At 44.0% G+C, this 13,211-nt stretch overlaps 1 protein-coding gene across 2 annotated transcripts; it reads right to left on the bottom strand.

Moving 5' to 3' along the window:
* Positions 1-4,038: 4,038 nt before the first annotated feature.
* Positions 4,039-12,693, bottom strand: LOC147106167 (uncharacterized). 2 transcript variants are annotated; one of them, XM_086009024.1, is made up of 3 exons: positions 12,370-12,612; positions 11,756-12,246; positions 4,039-6,746 (listed from the first exon to the last, which is right to left on the bottom strand). In XM_086009024.1, exons 2-3 carry the CDS (start codon positions 12,076-12,078, stop codon positions 6,695-6,697), a joined length of 375 nt encoding a protein of 124 aa, XP_085865150.1. In that variant the 5' UTR covers positions 12,079-12,246; positions 12,370-12,612; the 3' UTR covers positions 4,039-6,694. The 2 variants fall into 2 exon arrangements, with proteins under 2 accessions (XP_085865150.1, XP_085865151.1); XM_086009025.1 differs by lacking the exon at positions 4,039-6,746 and adding an exon at positions 7,647-11,585 and having other exon boundaries at positions 12,370-12,693.
* Between the last annotated feature and the right edge of the window lie 518 nt (positions 12,694-13,211).

Here is a 13,211-nt window from a genome sequence, read left to right as displayed (position 1 = left end):
TGTAGACGAGGTCGAACTAACCGATGCCAACCCCACCTATGCAAACATACGATATTCCGACGGCCGAGAATCTACCGTATCATTACGGGATCTGGCTCCCTGCCCACCAGGACCTAGTGGGACATCGGGTGATGGCATTTCACCAGGAAACTCTTGGGACCTATCGGGTACCCCTCTCCAGGATCCTGATCGGACACCAACTAGCTTGGTGCCGGTAGAACCCCGTGCTCAAGGTTGCGACCCTCCCAGTACCGCGCATGAAAGTACTGATCAGCCACAGACCAGCTCTGCACCTCCCTCTGAACAGAGGCAGTCCGACTTTGAACCTATTGGGGCTCGTACTCGAAGCCATGATCTCACCGACCCTTCACAGGGCAATCCAGGCCACACAGACTCTGACCAATGGCCAACCGCATGTAAGCGGACCAGCGACCCTCTACGACGGGAATCCAAACGGGTGCGACTCTTCCTTGTTCGGCGGCTGCGGACCAAAAGGTAGACCACAGCCTCCTAATCCTGCAGGAGGGAAGAATGTGATAAAAATGCTAACTTCCGGGAAGTTATGTCATCACTTCCTGTGAACTATGAACTATGAACTATGAACTGTGTACATACCTCACTTCCTGTAAATGTCACTTCCTGTTGGGCTGGTATAAATACTGGTCTGTTCAGTATTGTAAGAGGCTTCTACCAGAGGCATGGTAAAGACCTCTCTTGTATATAGTGTGTTTATAAGTTACTTAAAGCTTACTTTAAAGTTACTTGATGGTAAGTCTCCTTTTTCTTACATCAGGGCCCGTGCAGCCTTGTGGTGTTCCATTCACATTCTGCTGCTTCTCAGTGCTACTGATAGCGAGATGACTGCTTCAAGAGCCAAGGCTTCTCCAAGTTCGATGATGACTCCCTCCATGCTCTTGTGGAGGGAGTGAGAGGGCGCAAGAAGGTTCTGTTTCCCTCCAATAGATGGAGGAAGCCTCCTCAGCAAACCAAGGCAGCCTGGCTGCAGATTGCTGAGAAGGTTAGCGCCAGGTCTTTGTGCTGACGCACCTGGGTTCAGTGCCGCAAAAGGTTCAATGATCTGCCTCGCTTAGCAAAAGTGAGTATAACATCACACTTACCTTCAATCTGCTTCCCGTCTCCTCTCATCACCAACACTCTGCATTGTCAACCTGTACATCCCAATTTACCCTTACATCCCTTGCACCCTTAACCATCCCTCTCTCTCTATGTACAAATCACTCCACCATTCTACTATGCACCCCTCACACTCGCTATCACTGTTATGCAATGGCAACAACGCACAGGGAGGGCTCTTGGTATTGGCACCTCACTCCATCTTTGTCTCCCTCTAAGCATCTATGCTATGGATTCTCTACACTCACTCCAACATTCTCCCTCATTGCAGGAAAAGAGAGCCCACAATAAGAGGGAGAGGGGGAGGACAGGAGGAGGGCCACCTTCCATGGCACACTTGGCCACGGCTGAGAAGGCTGCTATCGAGATCGTCCGAGGTGCTGAGGAGCTGGAAGTGGGTGACGGAGAGACGGGCGCAGTAGAGCAAGCTGGTGACAGAATAGATTTGCAAACCTCTCATTTAGATTTCATGAGTGACTGATATGACATCTGATGTTCATACAGATTGAGTTTTGATCATCTGCACAATGCGATGTGTCTGCTACATTAATATCACATGTCTAACTCATGCCTTTACTCCCCCACAGGACCATCGAGAGCCTCCCTCCCCACTGTCCAGGAGGAAGAGCCAGACGAATCCTCAGAGGAAGCTGCAACATCTGAGGGTGCAGTATCAGCAGAAATGAGCACAGGAGAGTCCTCATCGATGGGTGCTGGATGCTCCTAGCTCTGCTCAGCTGCATGGGGCCATCCAGAAAGAGAGCGGTGCTGGAGCTTCAGGAACAAGTGCAGGAGGCTCTGACTGGGTTTGCAACAACTGTAACTGCGAGTGTGCAGAGAATGGAGGAGCCATATCTAACATGAGCAATGCCGTGGTGCACGCAATGGCGAATGTAGGTGCCGCCATGGAAAGGATGGCAAACTCCATGGAAGACATAAATCGCCAGACTCAAATGAACATGGTGACTCTTCTAAATAGATGGTCTGCTATGGAGGATAGATGGGCATCTATTGAGGAGAGGAACCAGAGGTACATGGACATCCCCGTTATGAGGACAGTACAGAAACGGATCCTCATGGCCCCTCTGATGTGCAGCAAGGTGCTCTCCAGCTACTTGCTAGCAGTGAAGTGTGGGTGACCCATGAGAGGGATATTGGTGGTCGACAACAAGGAAGTGTGGGCTCCTCTCCAAGCGCTCACACTCCCATGCTGCTGTGGAGCCCTCAGTCAGAGCCCCAGATTTCTCACCCAACTGAGATGGCCGTCTCAGCCTCTGCACAGCCGCAGGAGGAGCAGACTGTTGCAGAGCCCTCCCAGGCTCCCAAACCCAGAGGACGCCCGCCAAAGGTGTCAATGCAGGTGCAGCAATGAGCAAGGTGCCTCAACATCTGCTGAAGCCACAGGGGAAACACCACGTAGAAGCACGTGCAAGAGAAAGCTAACACACAAATAGTCACAAGGGTAGTTATTTGGGTGTTTTGTTCTAATACAAAGTGAAGTTTCTCATCGTTATTTCAATTGTAATAAAGAAATGCGATGGCAAAGATTCAAAGAGTTGGCCTATGTGTGCTCAGAAATGGAAGTTGCCCAGTGAAGGGTCAGGGTGCCTTTCATCTGTAATGATGGTGGTGAGAGTGATAGGAACCCACAGTTTATTGTACAGATGCTGTATGGTGTGTTAAGAAGGTCGGCCAGACACTCATTTTCATGTGCCAGCCACATGTGTTTGCTGCATAAACTTACGCAAATCTGTCATGGATTAGTGCATCCCTTGCCTCACGGCCAGTAATGTGCTCACGTGCTGGTGGAACATCTGCGTCCACCAGGTCTTCCCCATTTGTCTCCTCCTTTGAAGAGGCTGTGCGCTGTGCCACTTGTTCCTCAGGCAGCGGTAAGCCATGCTGCTGTGCGATGTTGTGAAGTGCACAGCAGACCACAATGATTCTGGAGACCCTGGCTGGTGAGTACTGTAGGACTCCACCAGATCTGTTGAGGCATCTGAATCGCGTTTTGAGGGATGTTTAAAGTCCACCAGACCCACAGGAATAGGCATACGGAGTCTCAGATTAACATCTCGGCCAAAGAACAGCACCTCCAACACTGAAGCACTAACTCAACTCTACAATTAAATGTAAATCTAGATTATATGCTCAGATGTCAGAGTGGGGTTGAACTCAGCCTTCTGGCTTGGTAATAAGCCAAGCCGACACGGTAAGCAATGCTCAAAATTCCAAACCGTAGTTTTTCAATTAACAAAACTTTGCATATTATGGAGACTGGGTGACACATGGATTAGCACGCTGTCTGCTCCAGAGTATTAAAAGAAATAGGTGAAGAAATAAGTGATGTTTGATTTTCTGCTTCCTAATTCAAGGATGCTTAGGCTAACTTCAAAGTCCCTAGTGAGAGCATCTAACTTAGTGCAGACCTGGGATCTTCCTGGTCTGTATGGCTCACTCACTCACTGGATAAATATCCTGTGGCATCAGTGGAGCAGGAATGTTTCAGCATCAGCTTCTATATTTTTTTATATTCATTCATGGGATGTGGGCATCGCTGGCAAGGCCGGCATTTATTACCAATCCCTAATTGCCCTTGAGAAGGTGGTGGTGAGCCGCCTTCTTGAAACGCTGCAGTCCGTGTGGTGAAGGTACTCCCACAGTGCTGTTAGGGAGAGCGTTCCAGGATTTTGACCCAGCGACAAAGAAGGAACGGCAATATATTTTCAAGTCAGGATGGTGTGTGACTTGGAGGGGATTTGCAGGTGATTGTGTTCCCATGCACCTGCTGCCCTTGTCCTTCTAGGTGGTAGAGGTAGAGGTCGCGGGTTTAGGAAATGCTGTCGAAGAATCCTTGGCGAGTTGCTGCAGTGCATCTTGTAGATGGTACACACTGCAGACACGGTGCACCGGTGGTGGAAGGAGTGAATGTTTAAGGTGGTGGATGGGCTGCCAATCAAGCAGGCTGCTTTGTTCTAGATAGTGTCGAGCTTGAGTTTTGTTGGAGCTCTACTATTCCAGGCAAGTGGAGAGTATTCCATCACATTCCTGATTTGTGCCTTGTAGATGGTGGAAAGGCTTTGGGAAGTCAGGAGATGAGTCGCTCGCCACAAAATACCCAGCCTGTGACCTGCTTTTGTAACCACACTATTTATGTGTCTGGTCCAGTTAAGTTTCTGGTCACTGGTGACCCCCAGGGTTATATGCATAGTATACTTTCATCAAAATCTCCTATGCAAGATCAACTGTAAAGCAGGTAAGTTTAATACTTATCACGGCAGAGGAATGAATAAATTAAAGCAGGTCAAACTATGGCGAAGCTGTGTTTATTGAATTGGTGTCTCAGATAGGTATAACAGTCATGTGAGTGCTGTACATCTGCACAATGCATATGGAATTAACAAATTAGTCTCAGCTTCTGCATGATGTGCTCGGAGTATATAAAGCCAAACAAGCTCTACATTCAGCTGATTTAGAGATTCTCATTTATAAGGAAGCATGCCTTCTTTAGAGGTTTATTTTCACTCCTTCAAAAAATGCTTGGTATGCAAATTTTCAGTGAGTTTCTGTGTTTTAATTAGCAAGAACTTCAACTTTCAGGGGGTTAATTTCTGTTTAACCAGATAACAGTGCTATTTGTAAGCCTCATATGGCTCAAGCCTTGTACTGTTCGAATTGTGAAGTGCAGTATAACATAATTAATGGCATCTCTTGTATCACCAAGCAGATTTGCATCACATGTCTCTAAGCATTCCACCCACTGCATTTGTCAAAACAAAAATCAAACGACTGCAAGTACTGAGCAAGATGCCAGAAAGTGCAGTAACCAAGCAGGAAATAGCTAACTGTGGCAAAGATGTCATGAAAGGTGGAAACAAGGTTTGCAAGTCCAAATTGTAAGTATCTAACAGGGCCTTGTTCATCTGCCTGTGTTTTACACTAAAGATTCTGTACTGGTATAAATCTGGAAACATTCAGGTTTAATCCCTGGACTGTACGGAGTTAGCTGATTTCAGGCTAGGCAGCAGTAGGGGTGCTACAATAGGCTTGAGTATCCCTGGGTTAGGGAAGGGTAAAACGGCCAGAGTTCCTGCTCCTGAACCATAACAGAGACCCTTATTGTAAGGGTGCATGTGCTGACACTGGACGAGGACAGGATCAGAATTAGCAGTCCTCTACATTTGGATAGTGTGCTGGCAGTCACTGTCAATACTCATACATGAGTAATGGCCACTTGAGCAAGGTATTGTAGAGAAACTGTCACCTGTGGAACCAAACCTCAGTGAGACAGTCAAGGTCATAAGCACATAAGAATTAGGAGCAGGAGTAGGCTATATGGCCCTTCGAGCCTGCTCGACCATTCAATAAGATCATGGCTGATCTTCAACCTCAACTCCACTTTCCTGCCCGATCCCCATATCCCTTGATTCCCTTAGAGTCCAAAAATCTATCGATCTCAGCCTTGAATATACTCAACGACTGAGCATCCACAGCCCTTTGGAGTAGAGAATTCCAAAGATTCACAACCCTCTGAGCGAAGAAATTCCTCCTCATCTCAGTCCTAAATGGCCGACCCCTTAGCCTGTCATTAGGAGATGAGGAGAGGAAGTTGAAGAGATAAAAATAGAACCTTCATGGTTAAAGGAGGATTGTCATTGTTGAAAAGTTATTAGCATAGCTTTCTAACTGTATTTATCAAAACATGATCACAACACTGTAATTCGTGTTGTGACAAACATCACTCATGTCACAAATGCAGCATCTGCATTATATGTATCTAATTTCCTGGGGGTGTTTTGCAAAGAATGACTCAACAATGCCCTTACTTCCCCCATGCCATGCTGATGGAGATTGATCAGGGCAAAAGGCCCCACCTACTGAGCCAATGGGCACCTGACAATGCTGCCAAGGGTTGTTACTGGAGATGAGAGTCAGCCACATGACTAAAATACGCACAAGGCAATCCAACCACAAATTGAACTCAGAATGTACCCGAGTCAAGATTTATTTATTTTGTAATTCCCATTAATCACGATAATGCCTCTGCATCATTTTCATGCAACCCTGCATTTTAATTCAGCTTGAATTAACAACATGCAATATTTTGGGGGGTAAAACATATTTGAATTTGAACAAGCCACACTCCAGGACAGAACTAACCAACATTTCTGTTTGAAAATACATATTTATTAAAATTCAAATAATAATATACTCCTTGGCATCCATTATTATTCTATATATAATTCATCTAAAGCTTTCATTAGATTCTAACCTATAGTTCACTCCTGGGATCTATTATTCTATACATAATTTATCCAAACCTCTCTATTAGTTTCTAGACCAGAGCTCACTTTTGTGTATCCATTATTATTCTATATATAATCCACCTGATCCCCTGATTAGATTCCGGCCTGTAAGTCATTGAGAGTTGCCAGCCATCCACCCTACTGTTTTGTGTGTGTGATTTTTCTTTTGTCTTTGAGTCTTGTTTTAGTTGATGATAGCTGACAGTAACTGTTATGTCCTTGATGTGTGATGATGTTTCCCAGTCCTTGTTGAGTTAGCACATCTCAGCTGAGACAGTCGGGGAACGACAGTTGACCTCAGTGTCTCTGGGCAAGGGACGTGGGAAAGAACAAAATCAAAATTAGTCACTGTTCTCTCTGCTGATTGCCATCCAATGCAAGAAAATGCCTATATGTGGACATCAGGTGAGGACGGGATCAGGCATGGTCATGATGCCTCTCATGATCAAATAACTCATAGGCACTCAGGATCTATGAAGAATGGCTGCTTGGGCAAAATAGTGTCTAGCACCCATGGAGCCTTAGCCAGAATGTGCCCTTCCTTTCAAGAAAGGAAAGGAGAACATTAGGGGAAAAATCCAGCTCCTTCACACCCTTGGTTTCAGTAACACTCCTAGCCAGTCCCCTTAATGTGGCACTGTTTAAAGAAAAATAGTCATCATGAAGATAAAAAGAAACAGATAGAAATGAAAGCTAATCACAATTCTTTGCAATAGTAGTTTTTAAAAAGGGTCATCAATGATGACGTGCTTTTCCCATACAGGGCTGGAAATGATTGGCTTACTAGTCTACGCACTAAACATTTTCACCCTTCAGGTTAACTCTGACAACTTGAGGCCTCTGCAATCTTTGGAAAATAAGCTTGTCATCCCTTTCGGCTGTGATTGCTTCTAATGGAGGCCTTGTTGTAGTGCGTGTGAAGGATATAGAATGTTCTGACAACTCCCACCCCTCATAACAGTCACTGTAGTTGTGAAGAATAGAAGGCTAGAAATTACTGTTAGTGATATTAGCTGACTAATGTTTAATCTCTTCATATAACAATTTGTTCTCTGCTATTTTAGCACAGATGGGAAAACCTGTTTATTTTAAATGGGTTAATGCCTCAGTAAGTCCTTCCCGTAAAAGTCAGAGCACCTGGAAGGATACAGACTGTCACTATCCACCCCCCACCACCCAGCCACCACTCCCCCCACACCCCCGCGACCCGCCACATAAAAGACGTAGAAACTCAGAAGTGCTTAAATGTTTTGCTCCCCCACCCCTACTGAAAAATACAGCCATAATAATTCTAGAAAGGTGCTTAGTTCACTATGATGTGCTGTAACATTAGTTTGATTGGCAGACTCAGATTACAGTCACATCTGAATATCTTGACATCAACTGCTTAATTAAATGGTTCTCATCAGTGACCAGATCCAAAAGCAGGTAAATTCTCAGTGGCCATTCTGACTGGATTTTACGCTGGAATTTGATGTACTGGGGATGTGAGATCAATACTACCAGTGTCAATTACCATTGCTATACTATTTGGATGGTGATGGGGCAGTAATTCACCAACTATTTTGTACCTCACCCTACACACACACACACACACACACACACACACAGTCTGTTAACTTGTGGGATCATGTAAATAATGCATCATTTTACTTAGCCATTCTCTTTGGAGGAAAATGTGTTCATCAAGATGAGCAAAGTCAATATTAGAAATAGAACAATTATTCCACTTTGTACTTAGAATCAGCATCAAGCACTCCCAGCTCAGATACAGCAGAGGTTCAATACTTGAGCTCATTAGGAACCATTTTGAAACCACCCAAGCCTATTTAAATTGGGTCCTTCCAGCAACCAAAGAAAAAGACTTTGATCCCATCAGTCTGTGTTAGATTCAAAAGCAGATTCCAGAGGAGATCGGTGCTAATCCACTGTATCACCCAGTTATTGTACTCAGTCAGTCTTCTACAGCACTGACTCATATTCAATCCTGCACGTTAAGAACAGACCATTTTTTCCTCAAACATCATCTTAACAAACACGCATTCAGCTACAAAATATCAGGAACAAAGACTTTATGCTGTTGTAAGTATATTATATAACTAAGTAATCTCTGCTAATGGGGTTGGATTAGTCATTGAAAAATCTGTATGTTGTCTGTGACTTCTAAATGAATGTTAACAAAACAGTGCAAAGTGCAACGTAACCAGTTTAAGGCAGGAATGGACAAGAATGCCACTGAGATATCTTACCAGCTTTTATACAGTATTGTATTGTGCACTTACAGGAACCGACACTGATGCACTTCAAACTGTGTAGTATCAGAGGGGAAGAAATTATTCCCTTTTACCTGATCTATACTATATATGCATAGGAGCCAACATTGATGGATGCATGAGCCATACAATGCCAGCATTTCCCTTTTACACAGCATTTACTGTATTTGTTGCCAGCAAATATTGCTATGCGTATTCGATCCTTCACAAGATTATACGTGCCAGCAACACGCCGCAGGATTACTACACTTCAAAATAAAACAGATAGGTCATGCAGTATGAGTATTCAGTTAATTAACAGCTCAGCAAACCTCGTTCAATGGGGTCAACATTCAATCACAATAATTAAAAATAAAGCAGTCATTCCCATGCGGGAATCATATCACACACCATATGCAGCAAAACAGGGTATCTGCTGAGAATATATTAAGCAGGGTAAGTAAACTGTGGCAGCGTTGGGAGAATGATATTACAGCACCTTACATAATTTGTCCCTTTTTGCCAGAGACAAAAAAAAATGATGCCAAAGTTTATCAATAATAATATTACTACATACAAGACAGTGACCCTTCCTGCAGATTACCATCAAAAATAGCCATAATGTACATGGTTTTCCATCACGGTCTACCAAATCTTAGGATGTGGGGAATGCAGGGGACATCACACAATACTTGCCACACTGTTACAGGTATTTGACCTTGGACATTCCAGCTTGTTAGGCAATGGAATCAAGAATCAGCACCACACCCAACAGACATTTCTGTCTAATAGATTCCGTCTCAGAGCTGGTACTCCTCCAGCTCCAGTATAACAAATAATTTAAATTGTATGATGACCACTAGTTCTCATTATGCAGTTCAACAATAATGAACATAGGCAGAAAAACAGTAATACATATTCAAATAACAAATATGAACTTGTAGTTCACTCAGGACAGTTTCTGCAATCACATAAAGCCCTTGACTGAATTACTTGTAATTGGTCAAAAGCAGTCAGTAAAGTCTATTTATTATATTTGCCCCAACTTAACCCTCCATTTCAGGAACTACAGGGTAGAACAGAAAAGGTGGTATCTCAGTAAATCTCCTTGTATTATGCTTCCATTAGTCACACTGATCAATAAACCTGCAATATTGATTTGCACTTATTGACATCAACTTTTTCACAGCACAAGGACAAAGAAGAAGTGTGGGACACATCTCAATTCATGGAGCCTGCCAAACCATAATGATCTTGTCACAATCTTAGATGCAGTGCAGGAACAATACTAATGCCTTGAGAGGGCATTCCAGTGAAGTAGCCACGAGCAAAGTTGATCTTTTCTTTTACAAAATCTTTAAACAGATGAACAGAAAAAACAGAGGTAGAAAGAGACAGGCAAATGCACAGACCCTCGGAGAGACAGAATCTGATAGAAAGAGAGAGACGCAAGCAAAGAGATTGAGGTGGAAAGAATGGCAAAGAAAGGATGGAAACTCAAAGAGACAGAGCTCTTAGAGCTGGTAGGGACAGACAGAAAGAAAATAAAGACACACACACATTGACAGAAAGTCAGCAGTAGAGACAAACTGAAAGAAGCAGATAGACACACATTGACACCGAGAGAAATGGACAATGTGAGGCAGAGACACTAAGATAGACAAAGGGAAAAAAACAGCAGAGAGAGAAGCAGAGACAGAGTAAATGATAGAGACATAAAGAAAGACAGCGGGATGGAGTAAAGCAGAGACAAGAGAGAGCCAGAGAGAGAGAAAAAAAATTTGGTGAAAAGACAGACTGTACATGGCCATGGGAAAAGAGGAATTACATTTACTCCATCCAAACTTTTTTTTGATTGACACGGAGCATGTGACAACTAAATAAGCAATTGCATTTTGTGCATGTATATATTTGTATAAATAAATATATAATTGATGATTGGGAATGATTGAAACCCAGCCACATCATCAAAGGGTTCACATTACATCATAACCTGCAAGAGCATCTTCAGAACCCCAGTATGAGATTCTAGCCAAATACTTGTATAAAACATACTGTGAAATACACGGGGGAGAGGAAGGAGGCTGGCACCCATATATTTACTGGCAAACTTTGTCATGGTAGATGCCAGCAGCCAGCACACTCCATGTCATTGATGCATGAGGGCATTCAAACCAAGGGATTCATGATTATAACAATCACTAACAATCACTGCGACTTTATCAAATAATGATCAACACGTTACAAATAGGTATTAGTAGGCATGAGAAAAATATCTACTGATGTCTTTAATCTTTAACTACCTATTGGTAATTTCCTATCTTCAGTACTTATCTGCAGTCTGGAACAGACGCATTATTTTAAAGTTTCTGGAATTCTTTTTAACTCGCTTCTCCATTTGAGCACAATAGGAGTCACTTTTTATTTGATTTGTTGGTTATACTCCAAAAAGAACTGATCCTTCCTTCCTATTGTTCCCACCTTCTTCTGCAACAGTTTAACTATGTCATATATATCTTTTCGAAGTTAACTCCAATCGTAGCTACTCTTTCCTTTCACCCAACCCTTCCAGCAAAAAAAGTAGGAAATACAGGTAAATAAAAATCAATGCATCCGTGCTTACGCTTATTGGACGATTAACCTCACTACACAGATCTGTAATTGACGTCTTCTGTGGTTGAGGGAGGCATTTCAGTGGCAGTAAATGTAATATAACGCTCAGTTGGGCTTTTCCACTTTCACTTTAAAGCTCAGAAATGGAGAAGACTATAAACTCCAGTGTGAAAATGTGATCCTCTGGTATTTAGAGGCGAGCTCCATTCTGATGATATGTGGCCGGTCATTGGTGCACTTTTAATTACACGGCGTTGAGACGCTTCTTTAAAACGAACCACTAGAAATTAAAAAGGAGGAATTATTTTACAAAGATAAATTGGTACGGAGCTTATTGAGGTCGTGTTGAGACACAGGCTGAGCAGTGCCTTCTCAACCAGTCCTTGATGCGTTTGTTTAAATCAATAGAAACGGGTAAAGTTCAGAAGGAACGGGCTCTCTGGGACTTACTCTGGGTTGCAGGGGATCACTGCCCTGGTGCTGATGGCGGGGTGTTTGTGCTGCGGATCCTGGTGCTGATGCTGGAGATCTCGCTGCTGCTGCTCCTGCTCCTGAGGCTGAGGCGGAGGGTGGTGGTGGTGGCGGTGGTGGCCGCCGCTCGCCGGCTGATCTTTCAGGCTCTGGTTCTCCTCCAGGAGCTCCTCCACTTTCACCTCCAGCTCGTGGATCCTGTGCCTCTGGGTCTGGATGAGGGTCTGCTGATTCTGGACGATGGTGGTCAACTCTTTGAGATAGAGCACTGCCCTCATTGGGTTCTCCATCAGGCTCTCCATGGCCAGGGATGAAGGAGATGCTGCGAGAGCAGGGAGGTGCAGGAGACGGGATGATGCTGATCAGCCTGCTCCTGCTCCTGGACCGGCTGGAAACTGACGCACAGCCACGCTCGTTAAAGGGACAAGTCGCCTGTTAAAGGCACTGCCATCGGGATAATATTCAAGCACCTGCCGACAAAAAAAGGACGATTTAAAACAATGATCTGCATAAACCGCTTCTGAATAACAATGATTTATTTTCTTATTCGCTGTTTCACGTGTGGGGGCACAGCAACATTGCACGAGCCATACTTTGCATCTTCATTTCGCAAATCCTAAAAGGACCGATCGGGTTTGAGATTGCACTTTCTGTCATCATTCCTGCTGCATTGTGCTCCGGAGAGAGTCTCCCGTCTAATAGTGGCTGCATCCTGCGCAATCTCGCAATCTAGAGAGGATTGCAGCTGGAGGAGGCACATGGGTAGTCTTCATCTGATGAGGAACAGGTGGTTGAAGGCGAGGTAGAAGCATAGGAAGGTGGCCACCAAATGGAAAGAGGAAAAGGACACCAATTAGAATGGCAACGAGAGGCTGGACATTTTCACATGAAAGGCTTGATCATAGTGGTTGAGGTTTACAAGTTGGTTGAAGCTGTAATTGCTTGTGGTTCAGGAAGAGGTACAAGTGAAGTGCAGTGACTGTGTTCTAACAAGACGCCAGACTCTCCATCGCCAACGCTGCTTGGTCTGGATATCCCACTTATTCCCATCACCTTCTGTTCCATCTGGCTCTTCCTCCACCAGTCTTATTTCTTTCCCTTATGTTGTGTGCTGTCTTTCCTGCAGGATGGTAAGGAGACAGTTATGAGTGGCTACTGAGAAGGCAAGCGCACATGTGTGAGGCTATTGAATCTGAGAGGGAAAAGAAGCAATACGCTCAGGTAATGGGGATGCCTTGAGTCGGAAGTAAGTGGAAATGACTTGAGGAAGAACTACTGTGAAGTAAGATATTAAAAATTGGATATAACAGGGCTAGACAAACCAGGATTCACTTGCAACACCAATATACAAGGTGGAGGGAATGGGTTAATTCATGCTCTGAGTTGAACAATAGAGGTCTGTAAATTGCATGAACCCAGCTAAGTTTTAAACATG

The sequence above is a fragment of the Somniosus microcephalus genome, chromosome 16 (genome assembly GCF_052327205.1).
Source record: "Somniosus microcephalus isolate GS21.2 chromosome 16, FLI_Smic_1.0, whole genome shotgun sequence".
Taxonomy (NCBI): Eukaryota; Metazoa; Chordata; class Chondrichthyes; order Squaliformes; family Somniosidae; genus Somniosus; species Somniosus microcephalus.
This window is presented reverse-complemented; position numbering and strand designations above follow the sequence as displayed.